The sequence below is a fragment of the Bicyclus anynana genome, chromosome 25 (genome assembly GCF_947172395.1).
Source record: "Bicyclus anynana chromosome 25, ilBicAnyn1.1, whole genome shotgun sequence".
In the NCBI taxonomy this organism is placed as follows: domain Eukaryota; kingdom Metazoa; phylum Arthropoda; class Insecta; order Lepidoptera; family Nymphalidae; genus Bicyclus; species Bicyclus anynana.
In genome coordinates this window covers 4107821-4135598 of record NC_069107.1, presented here as the reverse complement: position 1 = coordinate 4135598, position 27778 = coordinate 4107821, and the positions used below count along the sequence as shown (strand labels likewise).

Below are 27778 nucleotides of genomic sequence, written 5' to 3'. Positions count from 1 at the left end.
TCTTTGGCCAAATAGTCCACCACGCTGGCCCAATGCGGATTGGCAGACATCACACACGCAGAGAATTAAGAAAATTCTCTGGTATGCAAGTTACCTCACGATGTTTTTCCTTCACCGTCTGAGACATGTGATATTCAATTTCTTAAACATGTAGTAATAACCCTTGACATCGCAATATTAAAAAAAAACATCATCATTAATTGGATAATGCTGTCTTTATTTAAAAATTTCATGAATGAATTGATTTTATTATATTTGATCGTAATGAAACAAAACCCATTTTTTGCATCAAACTTTACTAAATGTCTCCAAAATTCACCTGAGAAAAATCACATGAAAAGCAGTTTTGTAGTTCTAGAGTTACGCTTTAAGACAACCAAGTAGACAAACAAGAATAAATTTTAAAAATTTACCCAAAGTACACATTCGATTACCACTTTCTTTATTTTATAGATATTTATCCATCTTCTGTCGAAATAAATAAGTAGTATAATTTAATACTAATTATATAATTTTATTTCATATTAGCCAGCAATAAGTGCCAACCCTATGAAGTTCTGACTTAACTCATGCAAATGACAGCTTAAAAGAAATTTATTTAATGCGGGACTTAGCATCTTGTAGCGTTTGTTGGTCTGGAAATTGTTGCCTGTACTTTATCCCACTAATATACCTAATACGCGACTTCGTCCGCGTGGAATTCAGATTTTTCGCAAATCTCGCGAAAACCATAAATAAAAGGTAGCCTATGTGTTAAACTAGAGTAAAAAAATCTTTTCCAAATTTTCAAATTTCAGCCAAATCGCTTCAGTAGCAGCGGCGTTAAAGAGTAACAAACATCTAAACATACATTCAAACAACCATACAAACTTTCGCGTTTATAATATTAGTAGGATTCTCACGGGAAACTACGCAGGTGAAAACGCAATGCATCGGCTAGTAGTATAATATTGCCGATTACGATCAATATAGACACCGCGATACAAACAAAATAGATAACCTTATCCTTCCGGGCACCCTATCAGTGAATATAACTGTTTAGAAGTATAATGTATTTTAATTTTTTTAATAAAAAGTTATATGTATGTTATATTTGGTTCAACTATTTTACAAATAGAGGGGTTCCTACTGGGTACGTGGTACAATTTATTTTGTTTAACTTGAGCGATTTCGACGCTTGTTTGCATAGGTTTAGGGGATTCCGCGCCTTTTAAATATTTGAGTTGGAATTTGTAATATGATGTATGAAATACAGCGGATTATGGTACTGTTGGAATTTAGAATATTTTTCTAAGGGAAAACTTGACAAGGGAAGGGAAAGGCTTGACTACAATTTTCCTCATGGGAAGCAGTGTTGAGGAATAGAATGGTTGCGCTTTTCTAGATAATACATTTTCATTATCAGGCTATTTTAACGGCTACAGGGCCTCCCTCTTTGTAGGAGATGGGATATGGAGCTTAGGCCTACCACGCTTCTCTAATGCGTGTCGGTGGGCTATTCACTCTTGTAAGTGTTTTGTAATTATAGGTGGTAAAAAAAAGAAAGAAAATATGTTTATTACAATACTGTTCCACACATTTCAATTTTGTTCTCGGTGTTACCAGGACAACACCAATTCTCTTAAGATGTATGCCGTCACCACTTCCCGCTATTGGTTAATAAGGCAGCGTTTTTGAAGAAAACTCGGTGCCGGCTTCATTTTTTGACACTTTCAATCATTTATCGTCATATTTCATCAGACTCAGCCCTCATTTGCACGAGAGTTTTTTTAAAGGACGATTTTTAAAGGAAGATAAATGAAGGTCTATTTCCATCCCCCAAAATTGAAAATGCAACACTGATATGATTATGATAAAATACTTCTCGTAACATAGCGAACTGTTAACAAGAATATAGTCCACCTGAGCTTGAGCCTGACTATGGGCCTTATTAGTAGGCTCAAAGTCACTCAGTGGGCGATGGAGCGAGCTAAATCAGAATCAGAAATGAGGAGATCCGCAGACGAACCAAAGTCACTGACATAGCTCAGCGAGTCGCAAAGCTGAAGTGGCAATGGGCAGGCCACATAGTTCGAAGAGCCGATGAACGTTTGGCCCAGAGTGCTGGAATGGCGATCCCGCACCGGAAAGCGCAGTGTTGGTCGACCACCCACTAGGTGGATCGAGGATATCAAGCGGGTTGCAGGGAGCCGCTGGATGCTGGCGGCTCGAGACCGTTGTGCTTGGACGTCCATGCAAGAGGCCTATGTCCAGCGTCTACCAGCTGATAAGTAGCTTGAACCTAGGTCCTGATGATACATTGCCACGTTAAACATCAACCAACACTTAACACAAAACCGCGGTTATAAAAACACTTCGAGTCAATTTTAATCGTAAATTATTTTCCAACGCATGGTTTTGTAAAGTGTGGTTTCAAACAAGCGGATCTCGCTAAGCGTATTTGACGCTACGGCTTATTGAGGGAGTTATTTTTGGCCGCCACGTAATTTGATTTTGAGCTTCATAACGATATTACGTCGCAAATTCTGCTTTGGTAAGGAAATATTTAATAGACACAAACATTTTTGTGTAAGGATGAAAATATTTGGTATGCTGTTTGTGTAGATTTTGACGGCCTTCGTGGCGCAGTGGACTTACAAGATGGAGGTCCTGGGTTCGAACCCAGCTTGGCAGATTGAGATTTTCTTAATTTGTCCAGGTCTGGCTGGTGGGACGCTTTGACCGTGGCTAGTTACCACCCTACCGGCAAAGACGTACCGCCAACCGATTTAGCAATCCGGTACGATGTCGTGTAGAAACCGTAAGGAGTGTGGATTTTCATCCTCCTTCTAACAAGTTAGCCCGCTTCCATCTTAGACTGCATTATCACTTACCATCAGGTTAGATTGTAGTCAAGGGCTAACTTGTAAAGAATAAAAGAAAAAAACATAGATACTAGCCCGCGGTTTCGGTCACGTCGTTTTCGTTTCCATGGGAATCATCATCATCTACAACCCATATTCGGCTCACTGCTGAGCACGAGTCTCCTCTTAGTATGAGAGCGCTTAGGCTAATTCACAACGCTGGCCCAATGCAGATTAGCACACACTTAGAGAATTAAGAAAATTCTCAGATCCCGTTTCCGTCCGATAGCTACCCCTCTCTAACTCCATACTCTTTACGGAAACAAGTCGCGCCACCTAGCGTCAGCATGAGCCAACACGAGATCGAGCGACGTCATATCCGTCTCGGACTACTATTCCCGACATATATATATATAGCGGGCGCCCGCGTTTTCGTCCGCGTGGAATTCAGTGTTTCACAAATACCACGGGAACTGGATTTTTCCGGGATGAAAGTAGATGAAAGTGAAATCTATTACCATTCCAAATTTTAGCCAAATCGCTTCAGTAGCCAAGCGTAAAGGAGGAACAATCATACACACACACTTAAGCACAAAATTTCGCTTTTACAATATTAGTGTAATACCCGTGCGAAGCCGGAGCGGGTCACTAGTTATACATATAAACCTTCTCTTTCAATCCCTTTTTCTATTAAAAAAACCGCATCAAAATCCGTTGCGTAGTTTTAAAGATTTAAACATACAAAAATCTAGGGATATAGGGACAGAGAAGGCGACTTTATAGTGATGCGACCAAAGTCGGGAAGATCAGCTAGATAGTTTTGTCTACAGACTATATCAAATCTAGCACTCGAGTCAAAGTTTATGTCGACAACACTTAACCTAAAAAGAGGCGTTAAGAGGCGGCCTAGCTAACACTTAAAGCTACACCTAACATATAGCTGAGATAAAATTCTATTTGGTACATTTTTTTACTAACTCTGGCCGTTTTGAACATGCGTTTTTTAGATACGACAGTAAGGTAATTAGGTAAGATCCATTGATGACGATGGTATTTTACGTCTTCTAAGTGTCTCTCTTTAAATGGAAATTTTGGCTGGTGAGAGGCTTCGGCCGTGGCCATATTTTTCTTCTTAGGAGTTATAAGGTCGGGTTAACTTGTTAGGAGGATGAAAATCCACACCTCTTTCGGTTTCTACACGACATCGTACCGGAACGCTAAATCGCTTGGCGGTACGTCTTTGCCGGTAGGGTGGTAATTAGCCACGGCCGAAGTCTCCCACCAGCCAAAATTAAAATTCCACACCTGTGAGTGATGAGAGAGTGGTGAGATTGTAGTCAAGGGCTAACTTGTAAAGAATAAAAAAGAAACTCTGTGTCTATCTTATATTTTAGCGTACCGGTACGATGCCGCGTTGAAACCGTCCGATGTGTTGTTAAAATAAACTTGTAACTCTTCTAAATAAGCCTGTTTTTATCTTAGACTGAATCGTTCCTTCATAGTCAAGAGCCTATTTGTTATTTAATCACATGAATAGTTTCATCATCATCATCATCATTGTCAGCCGATGGACGTCCACTACTGGACATAGGCCTCTTGCATGGGCTTCCAAACAAAACGGTCTCGAGCCGCCAGCATCCAGCGGCTCCCTGCAACCCGCTTGATGTCTTCGGTCCACCTGGTGGGGGGTCGACATGAATAGTTTAGAAAACTAAAAAACACGCTTGATACCCATATCATAGGGGTGCATGTCCGGGCGCCCTAAGATGGTGACCTCTTCGGTGGCGAAGACGCTGTGTAGCTTGTGTTTGTGTTGTGTTGCCTGGAAAGCATTTTATGCTATCGTTAAAAGACGCTTCGGAAGTCCATGCAAGAGGCCTATGTCCAGCTGTGGACGTCCATCGGCTATTAATTATGATGATGTCGGTAAGAAACCTTACTTATAGAATTTATAAAATAAATTACCTAAACAGAGATAAATATTGGGTGAACAGTTAGATTTTTCTAAGGATGCAGCGTTCGAATAGAACTCGCAACTACGTTCGTTGAGCTCTAAACATTATGCGCTACGATACACAAGGGAGCTCAATTTATGTTGGCAATGCAGAAGGTTAATAAAGCAAAGGGTATAAAAATAGCGGAGTACGTAGCAAAGCTTAGATAGATTTACAGCATTAAGGTCTTATTGAGGTCGGCCTCATCTCGAACGCGAGGGATTAGACCCTCTCAACTTTTTAGGGTTGATGGATCTATTGTTACGGAGCCTCTATTTTTATTAAATTTATCATTTTTTGAGAATTTTGTGGGAATAATTTTTTAGGGTTCCGTATCTAAAAAACATAAAATAAAATTGAGAACCTTTTCTTTTTTTTGAAGTCGGTTAAAAAAGGTTATAGAAAACACTTTGTTGTATGTCTATCTTAGTAATTAATGAACGAGTTGAAATTATAGCTTAGCATGTTCGTTGTTGACACTCCCGTGATATGCGGGCGACGGGGGAAAGGGACTGCGCGGGTGTGAAGTCGTGCGCGCGGGACATCGCTACCCCCCTCCCGACCCGCGCAAACCATCGGAAGTGTTACAAACGAATTTGCCAAGCTATAAAACAATACACTCATACATCGATCTACAGTCTACGTCACCAGTTTAAGTCAACTTAAAATAGAGAGATTTTGCAACATGTTAATGTCGTAAAAACGTATATTTCGGGACACTCAAGGAAATAAGGAATAAACATTCATTGATTTCTCGTTAACTTACTCGTAGAACTATGAAATTGCTGCCAAGTGCTGTCGACTTGTACTAACTAAAAATATAGGGAGATATCTAAAACAAAAAAATTGTAATTCAATTAAATTTTTAAAATTAAAAACTATATAATATTAAAATAACCAGATATTTATATTATATTGATATAAAAGCTTTAAAAATTGGCACAAACTTGAACAGATTTTTAATTTTAATAATGCATATTTTTCGATTTATGATGAACAAAAAATTTGTACGGAACACTGAATGCTCAACTGCGACTTGCACTTGTTCGGTTTTGTTTTGATAAAAACCTAAAATTACTGCCACTAATTCTTAAGAAGGTAGCCCCAATTATTGTGGTCTGCATTATGTAGCCTAGGTAGGTACGTACTTATTAATATGCAATTAAATATATGACCACATTTATCCACTTAAAGGTATTTAACACCGAACAACGGGCATGCTAAGTTACATGCTGAACAAGAAATATATACTTTGCTCACGCTACCGCAAACATTTTAATTGGTTCCATAGGTACTTTGATATGGAGTTAGGACATGCAGGCAAAATTACCGTTTGCCGCCATTTTCGGTGGAAATTCAGCTTTTTTTAATAATTGTTTTAAATGTTTTTAGCAAATCAACTAAAGTAATTTAGTTGTTCAGTAAAAAATTAAGTGCACGCCTTCTAGTGGGTACTTACTCATTGGATTTTTTTCAGGTAAGAATTTTGTTAATCTATACTAATATTATAAAGCTAAAGCTGACGAGTTTGTTTGTTTGATTGAACGCGCTAATCTCAGAAACTTCTGGTCCGATCTGAAAATTTATTACAGTGTTAGATAGCCCATTTATCGAGCAAGGCTATAGGCTATATATTATCCCCGAATTCCTATGGGAACGGGAACCACACGGGTAAAACCGCGCGGCGTCAGCTAGTATAATAGCACTACACGCCCCGCCGTTTCTCCAGCGTAGTTCCCATACCTGTGGGTATACTGTGATAAAATATAGCCTATTAGACCAGGCGCTGTGAGGTATTGAGTATACATAATTCGAGGACCGCATTCTGTTTCCAGTTTTGAACTAGAAAAACATGCAGATTACGATTCTGCATATTTTAAGAAAATGCGAAAAAATCTAATGTTTGTTTTTAAATTGCTAAACAATTTGTTTAACAATTTTTAAAACAAGTCTTTTTATAATATCGTCCGTTAATTTCCATTGAAAGTTAATTAAAAGCTACCTGCAAGATGTTCTCGGATTTTTCTTGTGATAGTTAAGAAATTGCAGGGCTGAGAGATTTTATAAGGTCTTTGAAAAAAGACTGAGAGCAATTATTGTAAATGTTTGTAGTTTGTAGCAAAGATTTTTATTAATGGTAAACTAGTGGACGCCCGCGACTTCGTCTGTCTCTATATACCTTTTAGGTTTAATCCAGCCCTTACAGTAGTATCGCTGTAAAAATGGAGTAACTTCTCCCTTTTTCCTAACATTTCCCTTCACTGCTCTGCTCCTATTGATCGCAGCGTGATGAAAAGTTTACTATAACCTGCCCAGGAGTATGAAGAATAATTGTACCAAGTTTCGTTAAAATGCGTCGAGTAGTTTTTGTTTCTATAACGAACATACAGACAGACAGACAAAAATTTTACTGATTGCATTTTTGGCATCACTATCGATTACTAATCACCCCCTTATACTTATATTGAAACTATATTTAATGTACAGAATTGACCTCTCTGCAGAAAATTGATTATAAGTAATGATAAATAAAGTTTAATTTAAATAAAAAAGATTTTGAGTCAAACTAACTGACTGAGTTTTAGGGTAGGGTTTCATAAAAGAGTTACTAGTTACAACTGATCCGGGAAAAAAATTATAGCATTTTCAAGTTTAACATCGCGAATTTACTTTTATTCAAAAACTAAGCGGTTGTATGTTGCGAGAAGTGTAATCTATTTTTAGTGTAAGTTTCATTTTAAACAGGTAAGCCGTTTCAAAACCTATAACTTTATGATGATCAGTTTTTCGTTCAGAAGCAGCAGTTTTTTATATGCAACTAGCAGACGCTGCGCGGTTCTACCCGCGTAGTTCTCGTTCCCGTGAGAATACGGGAATAAAATATAGCATATGACACTCACAAATAACGTGGTTTTCTAGTGGTAAAACAATTTTTGAAATTGGTTAAGTAGATCTAAAGATTATCCTCTATAAACTTTACCTCTTTATAATATTAGTCTAGATGTATGCTATACCTACCTAGGTAATTTCAGTTTTGTTGTTAGCCCTACAGATTAATAGGTCTCAGTGGGATTTGTGAGTAGAATCAAACTTTTCCTCTATATTGAATCAACTTGTTTTATTGGATGCGATATTACCTGCCTTCTTATTGACTTTATATTGGAATGGACGTGTGTGGAATACTTTATTAGAATCGCTCGATTGTGGCGAAATTATCACCATCATTATCCTATTTTAAAGGCCTAATACAGGACCAGGCCGTATTATCTTTCATACATTCTAACTACCTCTTAATTGATTTTCCTCATCTCCTCCAGTCTTGTTTTGTTGTTTAAATAAAAAATAAAATGATTAAGCTTGCTTCACCACCTTCTGCGAAGTGTTAGATAGTCTAACAGTAAGTTTTGTCAATTTCTCAATGACAAGGACAAAACCTATGAATAAGCTGTCTGATACAGGCCTAGCATGCGACTAAACGACGTATTTCATGAAGAGAAATAGATACATATCAACCAATAGCAGCGCAATCAGAAATATCACTCACATCTTTCATTGCGTTATAGAGATTGGACTGGGACTACTACGCTGCCATTGGTCGACATTTTGACTATTTCTCTTCACGACATATGCCATTAGTCGCTTGCATGTACAGAAGACGATGAAAATGAGATTAAATGTAGAGTACTTAAATTACTCTCGTAATTCAAAACGCATGAGTTAAGGTCTTTTTATATCTACAGACATTTAGCGTGCCAGACACGTGCCGTGACAGACAAAATAATATTCTTCTATACAGTGTTTATTAACGTATTTATATTTACAGTCTGTCAAAGTCTGCGCGTCCGCGTTACGATAGATATAAATCTATACTAATATTATAAAGCTGAAGAGTTTGTTTGTTTGTTTGATTGAACGCGCTAATCTCAGGAACTACTGGTCCGATTTGAAAAATTCTTTCAGTGTTAGATAGTCCATTTATCAAGGAAGGTTATAGGCTATATATTATCCCCGTATTCCTACGGGAATGGGAATCACGCGGGTAAAACCGCGCGGTATCAGCTAGTACGTTAATAAACACTGTAAAGAAGAATATTATTTGTCTGCCACGACACGTGTCTGGCACGCTAAATGTCTGTAGATATAAATGGACCTTTAGTATTTGCACGTCAGTGTAATAAAGATCTCGATTCACGGTAAGTATAATACAGTTTCTCGCTCAAATCCCTTAGCACATGTAGCGGTAGGTGGCACTCACCGACGCAGGGGTTGTGGTTGACGACGGCGAAGATCCGGTCGCAGCGCTTCTTCATGTGGGTGTTGGGGCAAATGCAGCCGAATAGCGGAGACAGGCGAAGGCCGGCCCAGGCCTCGCGACAGGCCTCCCTAGGGAACAAAGTAAGTAATTTTTACATGAGTTTCACAATGAAATGAAAATACACTTTATTGTACACCACAAAGAAACATACAATACAGAAAAATGATGGAAAAAAAAGAAAATGCACAATAGGCGGCCTTATCGCTAAAAAGCGATCTCTTCCAGGCAACCTAATCCCTCTGGTGCAGTGGTAGTGCTGTAGTACAACATAGCCTTGCGTTCGATTTTCAGATCAGGCCAGTTTAGGTTTTTATAATTTCTAAATAGGCTAGTTTTTAATATTATATTTACGTATATATTATATTATATTTATTTAATTATTTATATATATAATCACATATATTGTATTGCATCTTCCCGCTCTTTCTTCGCAAGTTCTCTCGTCAGGGGTTGCCTGGTAGAGATTACTTTTAGTAATAAGGCCGCCTTTCGCCGCTCCTGTGGAACATGGTGGTGGATGACCTGATAAGGAAACTGAACGCCAAAGGCTACACCACGATAGGATACGCGGATGACATAACAATACTCATCAGCGGCAAACATGAAAACACATTAGGCAACATAATGCAAAATGCACTTAAACAAATAGAAAGATGGTGCACAGAAAATGAACTATCTGTAAACCCAAAGAAAACAGAACTAATACTTTTTACAAACAAGAGGAAGCCTGACCTCAAGAAACTACCTAAACTATTCAATACAACCCTAACACTATCCACTGAGGTAAAATATTTAGGGGTAATAATGGACCAAAACTTGAACTGGAAGAAACACATAGACACAAAGATCCAACGATCAACCATAATCATGACTCAATGCAAACGCATGATAGGGAAAACGTGGGGCCTTAAACCACACATAGTGAAATGGCTATATGAAACAGTGGTAAGAAGTTCTATGACCTATGCCTCCATAATCTGGTGGCCTAGAACACTACTAACAACATGCCAGCAAGAACTACAAAAGTTCCAAAGGCAAGCATGTCTAGCAATAACAGGCAGCATGGGTACAACACCCACAACCGCTCTAGAGGTAATACTGGGAATACCACCCCTTCACCTACGTATTAAAGAGGAAGCAACTTTAACAGCCCTCAGACTAAAATCTAGCGGGCAATGGAAAGATACAAACACAGGCCATGCAAGCATATTAATGAAAGAAATGGCAAAACACCCAAACCTAGGGTGGATATGTGACAAAACAATGAAACAACACCTGATGGACAAGAAATACAACATCATTATAAATGATACGGAAACAAAACCAAATGTACACACAGTGGAAGTGTACACAGACGGATCAAAAACAAACACAGGAACAGGTACTGGAGTCTACTGTCCAGAGTTCAACATAAACATCACACAAGCACTGGGTAAGAGCAACTCCGTCTTCCAGGCCGAATGCGTTGGAATCACAACTGCGGCTCTAGCAATGAACGCTAGAAAGGTAACAAATTTTAATATAAACATATGCAGTGATAGTCAAGCAGTACTAAAAGCTCTTGAAAAACACACGACCTCCTCAAAGCTTATCTCAGACTGTCACATAGCTCTAACAAACTTAACAAAAACAAATAACGTCACACTAAAATGGGTGAAGGGTCATAACGGTAACACGGGAAACGACAGAGCAGACGAACTCGCACGCAAAGGTACAACACTGAAGGTTAATGGACCACTTCCTATAGTACCAATACCCTTCAGTGAGTACAAAACATGGCTCCGCAGGGACACGCTGATGTCACATGAGGAGTCATGGGCCAAAACAAATGAGTGCAAACATACTAGGGAGGCATTTCCAAACCTCAACCCACGACTAACAACAAAACTACTTAATCTTAAACGTAGCAAACTCAAAACGGTAACAGAACTAATGACAGGGCACTGTTCACTAAATAAACACCTTTCGGTTCTAGGTATAACCGACAGTCCTCTGTGCAGAGCATGCATGGAGGAAGAGGAAACCCCGATACATGTTATGCTTAGATGCAGAGGTGTATCCGTACAACGCGCAGCACACATTGGATCCCCAGCAACACTCCATGAGGCGTTCGGCGACCTGGGCGGCCTGCTAAACTTCTGGAGCGAGCTCGGCTGGCTGGAGTAACTCCGGCGGGGACCAGCACCAAAGGGACCAACGTACAACGGCCAAACACAAATGGCCAAGTGCGGAAAAGGCCCAGGAAAGAAGAAGAAGAAGAGAAGAAGGCCGCCTTTGCATGCTAAGTTTAATTTATCTTTTTATTGTTTTAATTTATAATTGTATTTTTGTGTGCAATAAAGTATTTCTTCTTCTTCTTCTTCTAGTTCACACTTTTTTTTTAAATGGTCTTAAGTAATTCATTATCGTTCTACTAGACTGAAAAAAATGTTTTTTATTTTTTTTTGTAGACGTGATTATATGAAATTTAGTTTTTTAAATATGTTATTGACAATTCGAGCCAAAACGCCTGTCGGCCATGACGGTCTATATTTCAACTGTTTCATGTCACTGTAATAAATCCCATATAAATGGAGCAGTTCTAGCGAGGTCAAGGTCTTTATTTCTTCTCTAGCTATGATGGCACGAAGCTCACTAGGTTATCTAATTACCTTTATTTATATATCTGCAAATCTATTAAACCGATTTTGAAAATTCTTTCACCAATAAAAAGCCACGTTATTTGTAAGTGTCATAAACTATATTTTATTCCTATACTCCTACAGGAACTTTAACTACGTGGGTGAATCCGCGGGGCGTCACCTAGTGTTGATAAATGATGATGAACGTTTGTGAGATTGTAGCGGGTATTCTCTTGATCTACTGAACCGATTTTAAAAATTCTTTTATCAGTGGAAAGCTACATTATTTGTGAGTGTCATACGCTTTATTTTATCCCCGTATTCCCACGGGAACGGGAACTACGCGGTTGAAACCGTGGAGCGACGGTTGGTTACAAGTAAAAATTAGGCGAAAACAATTCTCTTTGGCACTGAGTAACCGGTAACCTGAATTAATTGACTCCATTATAGACCCGCTGTAGAGAAAAGACCTACTACAATATTAATGAGTTTCATTAAGGCTTTTCTTAAAAGAATATAATAGTAAAAGGGGGAGGTTTGCGTTGTGAAATTTCGTCGAGTCCAATTTCACGAAATTCTATAGCAGCGGAATTTATTTCGGAAAGATTTTTCACCTTTTACCGGAACCTTGTGTTTTGTTTCAAACTTACTTTTGTAACGCTCCCGGCAATGGAGATACATTTTACTTTATTGACCTTGAATACTTGTACATGCCCCAGACCGGATTCGAACCCACACCCTCCGGAATTAGAGGTTGAGGTCATATCCACTGGACTATCACGTATCCCGTCTGGGGCATGTACCTCCAACTTTTCATTCATTATAAGAAATTAAATATCACGTGTCTCAAACGGTGAAGGAAAACATCGTGAGGAAACCTGCATACCAGAGAATTTTCTTAATTCTCTGCGTGTGTAAGGTCTGCCAATCCGCATTGGGCCAGCGTGGTGTACTATTCTCCTCTCAATCAGAGAGGAGACTCGAGCTTAGCAGTGAGCCGAATATGGGTTGATAACGACGACTTGTACATATGTTTTCTGTGCCTTGAATAAGTTGTATAGCTTGCCCTAGCCGATGCCTTACCGACCGAATCTAAGCCAATATAAAATATATAAAATCTTCTAAGCAGGGAGACCTGGCTCTTAGTGCGCTGTTGAAATAAGATTTGATAATGATGAAATTTCCTGAGCTGAGAATCGATTTAAGTAGGACATTTTATTCAGGTTTACCGAATATATAGGGCACACAGTCCAGTTAGGTAGGTTCATTTTCGAGAAATCGCCAAATCCAGCTCGGCTGAGCAGCGTTCGGGAAAGCGCAGTGTTGGTCGACCCCCCACTAGGTGGACCGAGGACATCAAGCGCGTTACAGGGAGCTGGTTTAATTGGTCCAGGTCTGGCTGGTGGGAGGCTTCGGCCGTGGCTAGTTACCACCCTACCGGCAAAGACGTACCGTCAAGCTATTTAGGGTCCTGATGCGATGCCGTGTAGAAACCTAAAGGAGTGTGGATTTAGCCCGCTTCCATCTTAGATTGCATCATCACTTACCATCAGGTAAAAAAATAGTAAAAATTGTTATCGCCGCGTTGCAACGACTTGCGTTACGGACGGCTTCAGTGTGCTCGTGGTGTTTGAGCCGTCCACATCTCTTGTTATGTAATTATTTATGGGTTACTTGGGATAGGCGGGGAGTTTTTGTTCACACACAACGTTCACAAGTGCGTGACTTCACTCAAGGTCATTCTCTGCCATTTTAGTTATAGTTTGATTTGTTAATTAAGTAGTCCTGACAAATGTTGTGAATAACCTTTGTTCGACATTAGTTTTCTTATTTTCGTAATCTCTTCTGAATCTGCCATTTTTTTATTGTACTCGATCGTAGTTTCAGCAGTGGAAACAATTCCACCAAATAGAATAAGACTTATTGTTCAATACAATAAAATACAATACAAAGTTACTGTAAACTTCGCAGCGAAAGTTTTGCTTTGTCAAGTTGAAAAAAATTTAATAACATTTGAACAAACCCGACTATTATTTTCCCTTTTAAAGGTAAAAGTTTATAGTTGAATCGTATTGGAAAACATTTTGGGGCAATTTGTCCCAACTTGAAAATTGTGTACAAATTTCGAGAAGTTTTGCTGTCGAATTTTTTGTTCACTTAACATTTTTGGCTTTTGGAGTTTGGGCGAAAATTTAAAAAGGTAAAAAATCAACATGTACCTATTATTGTTTAAAAAACCTGATTTTCAAAGAAAAAAGTCCAAAATTGTATGGAGCCCAGGATCACTCATTGTACCCTGGCGGAAATAAAAGAACATATTTTTTTAACTATTTTCGTTTATACAAATCTACGAATTTACTTTAACTCTTACGAAATAATATTCATTATCTCCAAAGAAATGCAACACTATTAAAAATAATAATGGCGGATTGATGACGTTTTCAATGCAGTAGTCGATTTGACGTTTGCTGTCAATTGTCATGTCATAGTTGCTTTAAGGGCGCCATCTTGATATAACTCAAAAACTTGGGTTTTAATTTTATTTATTTCTTTTTATTTAGTTAGATTTATTCACTTATTTAGATTTTAATAAAATTATTGTATTTTTTAAATTTTAATGATACGGGGTACGAGAGTGGACCTGAAATGGACCATCTCATAAAACACACCAAATCGTAACTGCAGAAGGCCTTGCATGCGACAAATGAAAGAAGAAAGAAAGAAAAGAAAAAAGCTTTATTAGTGAATTATGCCACACAACACAATGAGTTATCTCGTGAAAAATAGACAAATATCGACCAATCACAACTACTTTATTTCTACAGTATGCTGGTTTCCAATAGAAATCCAATGAGATCGTATGTGATAAATTCTTCCAATGCATAAATAAAATATGAAATTAGGTGACCTAAAAGTACACAATGGACATCCATTAGGAAATTACATTAGGGATTTTCGCACATTGGCTGGCGGCACGTTTGACCCGGACAGTAAGGGACCTCACCTACTATGCGACCACAACCACATCTATTTGTTGGCCGTGGTCGCTAAGGTTCAATTTACTAACTCTTACTATCATCATTATCAACCCATAGTCGGGTCACTGCTGAGCTTCAATCTTCTCTCAGAATGAGAGGGGTTAAGCTTCACACACGCAGAGAATTAAGAAAGTTCTCTGGTATGCAGGTTTCCTCATGATGTTTTCCTTCACCGTTGAGACACGTGAAATTTAATTTTTTTAAATGAAAAAAAAATTAAAAGTAATTAAACCCCCCACCAAGTGCACCCCCCCCCACTCCAAACCCTCCGGAATCGGAGGCAGAGGTAATACCCACTGGGCTATCATGTCTCTATACTACAATATAATACGTCTACGTCTAGTCTACGTGATATAATTAACATCAAATCAAAAACAACTGCATTTTTCGTTATTTCGTATTCCGTAAACCCAATTGTTAACTAAAATTACAATGTCCGATATGTGACAGACCGGTATGTGGCACAGGTATGCCTCTCTGACTGAGAGTTACGTATTTGTTCTTTTTGATGTGGAAACCCTTTGGCCATGGAGTCTGTTGGTGTGGGATAAGAATTGTGCCACTAAAAATTATAAAATATAGGTATACAGGGTGTCCCAGAACTCAACGTCAAACCGTTGAGTTGTAAAGGAGGGTCTTTCAAAGTCGACAATAAATATTTTTTTTAAATTTATAGTTTAACAAATAGTCTTAATTCAAGATAACTTGGTGCAATTGTGTCATTATTTTTGACTTAGATTCTAGAAATGTTATTTAGGGCTAAGGTTCCAAAGTTTAAATGAACAAAAATAATAAAAATCAACCACAATAACCGAAAAATGGTTACAGTTTGACCAAATTTCTAGGTTTTTCTTAAATGCCCATAATTTTCAAACTGCCTGGGATAGACTTTTTTTCTCATTTTTCTCATGATGGTTACAATCAATCCTGTCACCCCATTTCGGCTTGACGTTGAATTCTGGGACACCCTGTATATTTTTTGTTAATATAAATACCTGTCTTCCATACGGCATTCGCCTTCGCGCGCCTTGCAAGCGTTCTTGAACCGTTCGAACAGCACCGAGCAAGCCTTCTCGTTGTGACAAACGCTGAGCGCGTACGTGCAGGTAGGCAGGGTCTCCACGGGGTACGGGTCCTTTTCTGCAAAGAAAAGTAACAGTAAGAATATGATAAGGAACTTAATAACTTTACAAATCATGCCCATGTGGAATGGTGGCAAGATTACTGGCTGCATTTCAGCGCTGGACAGCCAGGCTGATCCTTTGCACAAAGAATGAGCCAGCGCTTTTGTCACCAGTCGAGGCCTCACCATCCTTCCTTTTCCTTTGAATATTTTTTTGGCACTGCAACTCCATGGCCAAAAGCAACAAATATGTAACTCTCAGTCAAAGAGGCATACTTGAGCCACATACCGTTTTCAGCATTTTATGCTGCGGTCCCCGGTCTCGATTAAGTAACAGTTGGGTACACTACTACGCATTAGATCGTTGATCATATACTTTGACAGAAAAGTAACGTCTAGCAAGGCAGGTCCTATAAATTATTTGGTCTGAGGATGAGAGTCACTTAGCGGAGACTCAATCTTGCGGTCTATTGCGAATAATACATAACTTAGATCACAGTCAATGCTTAGCTAGCAAAATGAACTAAGTTGTGTTAACTGCAAATAGGCCACTAACCTCGTTAATATTATTTACGATCAGACTATCGCAGTTTAAAGCGAAAGTGCCACATTACGCCTTCATTACACGAGGCAAGTGCTGCAGCATAATCTATACTTAGCGCAGTTAACCAGCAATAGTAATTGGGCACAATTTACAACCCCAACGCCGATGTAGGGCGGGCGGAATCGATACCGTTTCTAATTTTATAAACTTCACGGCCTTTCAGGTTGTTCTTTATTTCTGGATCTATGCCAAATAGAAAACCACGGTTATGCAACAGTTTTGCATTACCGGCTGGTGAATCTTGTTTTAGCCGTTCGTAAATTCGGATTAGTGGTTTTGAATTTAGATGGACTGTTCTTGGTGTAGCTATTCTTGTTGCCTTTTTATCGGGCACTAACCGACTCTGGACTAGTATACTCAGGTCTACGGCCCCATGAAAGTTGTGAAACAATTTAGGTTTAAAACGCTTATTTCAATCGGGAATCAAAACTCATAACAAGGAGACGCGTGACTTTTGTTTTTTTTTATGGGTTGCACCGGCTTCAGCACGCAGTTTAATAAGACTCTCTCTGTGCAAGGGGACCACTGTCAATAAGGTGCCGCTTGAATCGAAAGGTGGCTGTTTGAAAGGCCCATCAGAAAACTCCCAAGGATGACATCAGGCAAGCAGCCGGTCACAAAATCATATGCCAAAAATAAATAATAAATATTAAGTTTGCCATTATGCCGGCCCTACTTTAGTGGGATAAGGGAAAGGAGATGATGATAAATAGGCAAGTAAGTATGACTCTGTTAAACAAACCATTAGCATCCACGCCGAATTATGGGCCAGCATAATCACATGCAAACATAAAAGAGGCACTTCCAGGCCTTGACCCAAGGATAACAAAGAAACTCATGCACCTCACACGAGATAAGTTGAGAACAGTAGTTGGCCTAATAACAGGTCACTGCCCGCTAAACAAACACCTTTCAATTCTAGGTATGACTGATAGTCCTCTGAGCAGAGCCTGCATGGAGGAAAACGAGACACCGCTACACGTTATGCTCAGTTGCAGAGGCGTAACGGAACAACGAGCAACCTACATTGGCTCATCAGCGACACTCCATGAGGCTATCGGCGATCGGGGCGGCCTGCTAAGCTTCTGGAGCGAGCTCGGCTGGATGGAGTGAATCCAGCGGGAACCTACACCGAGAGACCCACGTACAACGGCCAATCACATGGCCAAGTGCGGAAACGGCCCAGAAGAAAGAAGGAGAAGAAGATGATTCTGTTAATCTCTCACTCTACATCTCTTTTTACTGATTTACTTATCTAAGTAGGGTTGACAAGCAACGCATAAAGATTGTAGTGAAACAAACAGTAATGTATATTTGAAGGTATTTGTGAAGTTACTGCCTTCAGATAACGGGCGTCGTGGAGCGGTTGAGATAGACATGTTAATATCAATTATGCTAATGCAGCCATTTTGAGGCTTACTTCGCGATTGAATTGCAAAATCTCTTAGATTATTCAGCCTTGGCTTTAAAGTGAACGTGACTGATAACAAAATATATTGGGAACTAAGAATCAGAAGTTCGACTTGGTTTGCGATTTTTGGTTTCCCAACTTCAGTCGTTAGGGAATATGGGGATAAAATATAGCCTATGACATGTACATGCATTCTATTGGTAAAAGCATTTTCAAAATCAGTTTAGTAAATCCCGAGATTACCCGATACTAACAAACATGCTAAATTCACAAACTTTACCTGTTTCTAATATTAGAATAGACAATGCATGTACATATAGATTTACGATGAAAAGAAAATGATTTTTTTTCTTGTGTATGTAATTTCTCACCCGTAATATTTAATAACCATGATAGCTCAGTGGATATGAGCTCAGTGGCGGGTTTGAAACCGATCCGAGGCATGCATCTCCAACTGTTCAGTTGTGTGCATTTTAAGAATTTAAATATCACGTGTCTCAAACTGTAAAGGAAAAACATCGTGAGGAAACCTGCATATCTTAGAATTTTCTTAATTCTTTACGTGTGTGAAGTCTGCCAATCCGGTGGCCAGCGTGGTGGACTATTGGCCTTTTGTTCTGAGAGGAGACTCGTGCTCAGCAGTGAGCCGATTATGGGTCGATAATGATGAATTTCTCACCCTTCTTCATGACGAATACGCAGGGATGGTCGAACAGGAAGTCGCGGAACGAATTGCACTCGGGGTCCACGTTCGGTTCCCGACAGAGGCACGTCGGCTTAAAGAACGGGAACGCTTGGAGCGTACGCAGCGCAGCCTGACACTTAGTCACCGTCACCGTAGAGCAAGCCACTGGAACAAAATATACAGTCAGACTAAAAATATAATAATAAAAAAAAAAAAAAAAATACTAGCAGACGCCCGCGACTTCGTCCGCGTGGAATTTAGTTTTTCACAAATACCTCGGAAACCATGGATTTTTTCGGGATAAAAAGTAGTCTATGTGTTAATCCGGGCTATAATATATCTCAATACCAAATTTCAGCTAATTCGATTCAGTAGTCGAGGCGTGAAAGAGTAACAAACATTCATATCATCAAAATCATCAGTTTTCGCAAATCTCGGTAAACGATGGATTTTTTCGGAATAAAAAGTAGCCTATGTGTTAATCCAGAGTAAAATCTATTTCCATTCCAAATTTCAGCTAAATTGCTTCAGTAGTAGCGGCGTTAAAGAGTTCCAAACATCCAATCATCTATACAAACTTTCGCGTTTATAATATTAGTAGGATAGTAGGACTAGCTGACGCGCGGTACACCCGCGTGGTTCCCGTTCCCTATAGCCAATAGCTATAGGGAACGGGAACGGGCTCATTTATCGAAGAAGGCTAATAAGCCTTCTTCGATAAATGGGCTATCTAACACTGAAAGAATTTTTCAAATCGGACCAGTAGTTCCTGAGATTAGAGCGTCCAACCAAACAAACATTTTTCAGCTTTATAATATTATTATAAATTAACATTTTGTTCAAAATCCCATTTAGTATTTTTCTATATTCCCAATATCGAAAATGCTATAGAGATGTAAGATTAATCTGATCACGTCAGACCACCATTACCAATGTCCTTTCTAATTCCGAGGGCTTCTCAATCGGTAGAGGGAAAAAAATAATAGTAATTTGGTCAGTGCCAACCCCTAATGGCAAAAACTACCCTAATGCTTCAGATAATTTCGTGTATTGGGCAGGATAGAGGTCGCTTTGCTATACGTAGATATTTCTTTTCTTTTATAATATTAACGATTGACTGCTATCTCGTTTTATGTAAAGCGACGATGCATTTAAATTGGTTTATTTACACCATTGGTTCCTGTAGTATATGTCAACAGCCTAGACTGTCAATAGATGAGTCTATAAATACAAGCCTCGGACAAGAGAGGAGTTAGTTGCACATGATAACCCGAGTGATCAACCGATCACCCAGAGAGTGTGTGCAAACACTACAGTTCCCAAAGTGGTCCACCAGTTACATAGTTTTTCGAAATTTGGGAAATGGTAGAAACGTAGCGGGGGTTCACCGGAACAAGCTAGATTTCGAAAGTGGTCTATGAGAAAAACGATTTTAGGAACCTCTGATTTATTCACATCTAGCAGACGCCCTGCGGCATAGCCCGCATATAGTTCCCGTTCCCGTGGGAATAAGGGGATAAAATATAGCCTATACTAGGTAAAGATGTGGGTTACTAATAGTGAGAGTTTTTTCAAAATAAATCGATTACTTTTTAATAAATTGTAAAAAACAAAAATCAAATCTTATAATATTAGTTTAGATTTGACCATTTTTTACACGGATCGTACCAGAACGCTATATCGAAGTGAGGTCAATTTTGAAAAAAAAAACTCTTGGATTCGGAAACAAAGACTCTCAGTTGCAAAGTAAGTCATCAGAAATTTTGACAAATACATACTAATCTATACTAATATTATAAATGCCATACCGTTTAAGCGATTTGGAGATATGTTGGACCTTGAAGCAGAACATAGCATACTTTTTATCCCGAAAAAGTCCAAGGTTCCCGCGGGATTTGTAAAAAATACAATTTCACGCGAACGAAGTCTCGGGCGTCCAGTAGTTATAATATATTTAATACATGCCTATAGTATAATTAGTATTTATTATTTATTATAATATATAATTAATCAAAACAATTACGGCTTCAGAGCAGTAGGTATAATTCTAATTATAATTATTGTCAAATCAAATTAGTCCATGCCATAGTGTTACGAGTTCCATCTAACAAACTATAAATATACTAAACTATCTATATGTTATTGTAAACATTGTCTGTTATTTGCTGATAATAATTCTTCAATGTCATGATTACAGTTTTTCGTTTATAAGATACTGATTTGACTAAACCTAAAGATTCTATCTTTAGCTTTATTATTTAAACTCAGATTAAAGTAAACTATTTACATTTTATAATTAATTTAAATATTATAATGATATTAATTTCATAATGTTAGACTAAGCCGTAAAACTGTATAATTAAAAAGTAGTTGTAAGATACAGAAACCATTTTGAATTGTAAAACTGTTTGAGTCATAGTCGGTAATTATTTTTGTCGTCTGGTAGTCAGTCGAGCGCGATCTTTGTTGGTGATAATACACTTTGTTGGAACTATACGAAGATTTTCATTGCTGAATACACATTCCTGACGTCACGCTGCCCGTCTCAATAATAATAATAAATTTATCTGAATTAGAAATAGTCTAGGATCTGTGGAACATTTTTATAATTGATTACTATCTAGTTAATTTTCCGTGAGTAGCTCAACTTTACCAAAAAATCCTACAATGTCCTACAAATTTCGTGGTACATTATCTCGTTCCGAATTTTTTTTTTTATTCTTTACAAGTTAGCCCTTGACTACAATCTCACCTGATGGTAAGTGATGATGCAGTCCAAGATGGAAGCGGGCTAACTTGTTAGGAGGAGGATGAAAATCCACACCCCTTTCGGTTTCTACACGGCATAGTACCGGAACGCTAAATCGCTTGGCGGTACGTCTTTGCCGGTATGGTGGTAACTAGCCACGGCCGAAGCCTCCCACAAGCCAGACTTGGACAAATTAAGAAAATCTCAATCTGCCCAGCCGGGGATCGAACCCAGGACCTCCATTTTGTAAATCCACCGCGCATACCACTGCGCCACGGAGGCTGTAAAAATTAATAATTAATTTAAAAATGTTTCTCGGCGTACTGTCTGAAACGCGTGAGAATGAATACAACACCATACATATACCATAGATAAACACAATAAATGTATAACAACCTTCTCCGTCGGGGATTAAAGTCAGACATACGAGCAAAGCAAATTAAAAAAGGAAATTCCGCGAAATAATTTGAATCCAGCGAAGATGAATCCGAGAATTTGAAATACGACAGAAGTTCTCTTAACAACTAGTTGATTAATCCATCGGCTTAACAGCTGAGCACTGAACACGAGAAGAAGTCAATAAGTGATCTGTACAAAGGTAATAACATAAAAATTGCTAAGATAAACTTTGTATAATATTATCCAAGGTTTATTATTAACTACCCGCGTGGTTCCTGTTCCCGTAGGAATACGGGGATAATATATAGCCTATAGCCTTCCTCGATAAACGAGCTATCTAGCACTGAAAGAATTTTTCAAATCGGACCAGTATTTCCTGAGATTAGCGCGTTCAATCAAACAAACAAACTCTTCAGCCTTATAAATTAGTATAGAATAGATGTTGAAATTTAAAAATTTTTGAATGACATTATATTTCGTATTTTTTTTTGATTGAACTGCTACTTATACCGCGTTCAATCAATCAAACAAACAAACAAACAAACTCTTCTTTATAATATTAGTATAGATAGAAAGGAGGTTGGCGAAAGTGGGAGTCACACTCTGAAGTGTCGTACGCAAATACATTTGCATTGATTAAAACTATTATTTTGTAAGATGCTTGTAAATAAAATATTGGGATTTAAGAGAACGGGGTTGAAAAGAAAAAAGTGCATTTTATTCACAAAAAAAGTCGTCTGCAAAAACGCCTTGTCGTATTTATGAAGCAATCACGCACTGGCGGTGGTGTTTTTCACATTTATGTTTAAATAGGGTACCTATTAATTTAAGGTATATCTTTTTTCCTTGCTTTTTAAGACTGCTTACCATTTACTTATTTCTTAGTTTAATCACGATAAACAACTATTAATAAGTTTCCATTATGCAAGCTACTTCTATCAGCTAGTCTTAAAATACATGCAATCTCGCCATTCTCCTTTTTAAATATTACAAACAAATTTAAACCCAGTGTCAAAGTTAATTATATGAAGGGCACAACAGTTTGATAAACTCTATTTTGAAGTTTGAATATTCTCAGTTTAACCTTCATTTTCGCAGATCAAACTCGTGAAAATTGAGGCTGTAAAATCTGGGTTAGAACAATTATGGACCCATGACTTTAGTAACGGGAAAATTTTAGACAGGCGGAATTTAGTTTCGAATTGTTTTCAGAGCTCAAACTGAGCGAGGGCCTTTAACAAGTTTGTGGATACAAGAATTATTTTTCTTGCATTAATAATTGAGTAGTTCCTAGGATAACTTAGACTAACAGAAAAAGATAGAAGGAGTTGGGAACATTTTTTTTTTATTTATCAGCTTTTTAAACCTTACCCCCGATCTAGATTACTTTGCTGAAACTGACTATTCCTAATATACATACGTAATACTGTATAGGCGCACTACAAATAATATTTTGAATTCATACTGCACATGCGGTTCTTTCTGTCATCCGACACTAAATAAATTGAAGAATATCCACGGGTTGAAGCTAATGTATCCTACTAATATTATAAACGCAACAGTTTGTCACTCTTTAACGCCGCAACTACTGAACCGATTTGGCTGAAAGTGAAAACGAAGATAAATAATACCCTGGATTAACACATAGGCTACTCTTATTCGCATAATTTTGCAAGATTTGCGAAAAACTGAAATCCACGCAGACGAATCGCGGGGGTCTGCTAGTTCGTATATATTATGGTCACTATGTAATTTGTTCTAGGTAAGGCCATCTTCACGTATTCCCAGTTTTCTCGTCTATTTATTTACTTTATTCTGTGGCTTCTGTTTAACGTTACCTAAGATACTCGTAGCTAATAAATATTTTAAGAGAGAGAAGAAAAACTCACCTAAAAAGAAAAATGTGAAAAAGTTAGGCAAACTTCGACATAAGGAACAAGTTAATTGGAAATATAATATTTTTGACGGGTCAGGCTTACGTTTAACGTGTTCCGTATAGCATTCCATGGATTTATACTAACAGTGCAATTTTTTATTTGATTATTTTTTACAAGTTGGCCTTTGACTACAATTTCACCTGATGGTAAATGATGATGTACCTAATCTAAGATGGAAGCGTGCTAACTTGTTGGAAGGAGGATGAAAATCCCTTTCGGTTTCTACACAACATCGTACCGGAACGCCAAATCTCTTGGCGGTACGTGTTTGCCGGTAGGGTAGTAATTAGCCACAGCCAAAGCCCTCCACTAGCACAGCCGGGGATCCAACCCAGGACCTCCGTCTTGTAAATCCACCGCGCATACCACTGCGCCACGAAGGCCGTCAAAATTAGAAGTTAGTTGAAGTAGAATATATGAGAAATCGTTTAGAAGTTAAGGTATTACAGACAAACACACAGATATCACACATACAGACACGTCAAACCTATAACATCTTTTTACTTTGGGTGTTAAAAATAACTTACAATACATTTAACATTTTGACTTCGTTTTTACAAAATTTCACTTCGTTTTAACAAAATTCGCCGCCGCAGTAAAAAGTAATTAGTTTAATGTAGCATACACGCGAGCAAAATAGTTTATCTCTCCCTCGGGAGGAAAATGTTAGCCATTGCACAAATTCACATTGAAATAGCAGCATATTTTGAGCATTGCCACATCTGTTTGCGGTTAGCTTATTAATTTTTATCGGACAAATCGGAAGGTTTTTGAAATTCAACGATTTACAGTTAACAGTTATAAAACTCTAACTATGGGCCGTGATACCCCAGTGGATATGACATCTGCCTACGATTCGAAGGGGGTATTCCTGCAAATTTTCAGTTGTGTACATTTTAAGTAATTAAATATCACGTGTCTCAAACGGTGAAGGAAAAACATCGTGGGAAACCTACATACATAGAGAATTTTCTCAATTCTCTACGTATGTGAAATTTGCCAATCCATATTAGGCTAACATGGTGGACTAAGGCCTATCCCCTCTCATTCTAAGATGAGACTCGTTAATAGTGATCCGAATATGGGTTGTTAATGAACTATGGGCCCCATAAGAAGGCTCAGAGTCACTTAACGAGCAATGGAGCGATTTGTGCTTGGAGTTGCTCTGCGTGATTGAATGAAAAATGACGAAATCCGTAGAAGTACCAAAGTCATTGACATTCCGAACTTCTTCTTCTTGTGTCATCTCCACTTATAGTTTGGCAGTCATAGCAGTTATCCTTTTAAAGAGAAAGGTCAAAACAAAATATCAAAATTAGTTTGTGTGTTCAAAATGAATTGATTAAACAATCTGAATGAGTCAGTCGTTAATTTTTCAATTCATTAATTTATTAATCTAGTCATTTGCGTGTATTTCTTATAAATATTTTATTTATTTTAAATTTAATACACTGTTATTTCTAAATTTTTATTTATTAATGTATTTTAATTTAATTATTAATATGTATTTGATTTAGAATTAAAACTATCATGTGTGTTATTCATATAAATTTATTTTAAAACACATTAAGGCCCCCTTATGGGTTCGGTTGTATAGCGTGAGTTTTTATTTGGTTAACCAACAACCTTATATTTCTTAGAAGTTATATAATATAATAATATAAGGTATCAAGGCAAAATGTTTTACAATAAATTAGAACGTATTTGTTGTTGGCTGAATAAATAAATGTCTATTCATTTTATTCGTTCTTTATTCGAACACAACTCTATCAAACAATATCGAATCCCATTATCAAATAAAGAGACCAATTCATCCCTGATTTATTTATTCAAGGGGGCTTATAGATAATCGCTCCTTACTCACATTTCAACCACACTAAGCCGCTCCAAATGCCCGGGCAAAGTTTGTCTATTATTTGGTCCGCTAACAGAATTATCACAAGCAAATCAAGTTTTCTGTTCTGGCGCCCTCATTTTTATCTCGCAATCTTTATAATACTCGGAGGGTTTTGGGGCGAGTCTGAGGGTACTTGACGCGGTGGTCCCGTTAAAGGGCCCTTAAGCCAGATTTATCCCGCACAGAATGCGTCGTACAACCATTTTATGAAGTAGGAATGTTATAATGGGTATTATCGTTCTGTTTCCTTTAGTTTGGATAAGGTGACCTTCTAGTGATCATTTGTTCATCTATACTCGACGGCGCAGTGGTAAGCGCGGTGGATTTACAATACGGAGGTTCTGGGTGCGATCCCCAACTGGGCCGATTGAGGTTTTCTTAATTGGTCTCGGCCGTGGCTAGTTACCACTCTACCGACAAAGACGTACCGCCAAGCGATTTAGTTTTCCGGTACGATGTCGTGTAGAAACCGAAAGGGGTGTGGATTTTCATTCTCCTCCTAACAAGTTAGCCCACTTCCATCTTAGATTGCATCACTTCACATCACTTACCAACAGGTGAGATTGTAGTCAAGGGCTAACTTGTAAATAAATAATAATAATAATAATAATGACTTGTTTTGTCTTTCAATAGATTGATGCAAACTTTTCGCCAAACAAAACAAACTCAATTTAGAATTTTTCACAAATTCCCATATTATCCTAATTTCCGCCAGTGCTAGATGATCAGTTATAAATCACCTAATTTCTGTTTCTTCCGTTGACAGTGACAAGTCGTTTGAGACGCGGCTAATTGAGACGGATTCTGAGAAACAACATTGCTTTTCGCGAGCGAAGATCCTTTGTAGATGAAAAATGTGACATAGTTTCTATGTATGCATTTATCGACAATATACAATGTGCATACTTAAGAAATCGTCCAGTTTTATTTCACAGTTAACTTAATATTTTTACCAGCTTATCAATAAAATATTATTTATTAAATGAGCTACTTACATAGGGAGCTTGCAAATTACTATTTACTACAGGTGCAGATACGTACAATAGATGCCGTAAACTTAGTAATGATGCAGCTTACTGTGCCGAAACAACACTATGTTACATAAGGATGGCCGCGTGGCGCAGTGGGTAGTGACCCTGCTTTCTGCATCCACGGCCGTGGGTTCGATTCCCACAACTGGAAAATATTTGTGTGATGAGCATGGGTGTTTTCCAGTGTCTGTGTGTATTTATACATTGTATAAGTATTTATATGTAGTATATAATTGTATATTAATATTATAATATCAACTATCTTAGCACCCATAACACAAGCTACTCTGTATGCTTACTTTGGCGCTAGATAGTGATGTGTACTGTTTAAGTATATTTATATTTATTTATATAAGGAGCTTGTATACAACATAGTGCCGGCTATTTTAAGCGTAATAGTGTCTGGTTTGCTACGTATTTTAAGTATGGCGCACCAGGATTTTTTTTGTTATAGGTACTCGTAATGTTTATAGGTTTACTATAGGGCAAAAGCTATCATTAGGAAACAGAAATTGGAATTATTAAACAGTTGAAGAATCGCCGAATAGTACAACTTGCAAGTAGCTTCTATAACTTTTATTTTGGAGTGACTGCGAGGAACTTTTTATAATTATTACTCAGGTATATTTATGTTTATATATATATATATATATTTATTTATTTATTTTATTATATATTATGTATATTTTATATTTATACATGTAGTATATATAAATATACTATTTTTTTATTATATATATATATATATTTTTTTTTTTTTTTTTTTTTTTTTTTGTTGCACTATCCCGCATTTAATTACATTAATTCCTTTATCCAAAGGTTGTCTGGTAGATATTGCTATAAGCAATAAGACCGCCTTTGCACATACTTGTTTTCTATGTTCCTTTGTTTTCTTTGTTATTGTTTTTGTTTTGTGCAATAAAGTGTAAATAAATAAAAAAAAAATAAACTTTCTTATGTAGTTTTAACCGTTTATTTCTATGGAAAAGCGTGTTCCATCATAGACTACCTTATCATCAGGTGAATGAAGCTTAACACTATTTTATATAGTCTATGGAATATATAAAATAGTGTTGGTTGACCCCCCACCAGGTGGACTGACGACATCAAGCCAGTCGCAGGGATTCGCTG

The 27778-nt window shown here is 37.8% G+C and overlaps 1 protein-coding gene across 3 annotated transcripts in view; it reads right to left on the bottom strand.

Annotated features, from left to right (window-relative positions):
* LOC112050383 (uncharacterized) overlaps positions 1-27778 on the bottom strand; it is a 249693-nt gene that overhangs the window by 37386 nt on the left and 184529 nt on the right. For all 3 annotated transcript variants that reach the window (XM_052889361.1, XM_052889362.1, XM_024088637.2), the window contains 3 exons: positions 18629-18799; positions 15807-15951; positions 9093-9220 (listed from right to left, as the gene is read on the bottom strand). In XM_052889361.1, the coding sequence (XP_052745321.1) occupies positions 9093-9220; positions 15807-15951; positions 18629-18799 (444 nt within the window). The remainder of the gene's footprint in view (positions 1-9092; positions 9221-15806; positions 15952-18628; positions 18800-27778) is intronic.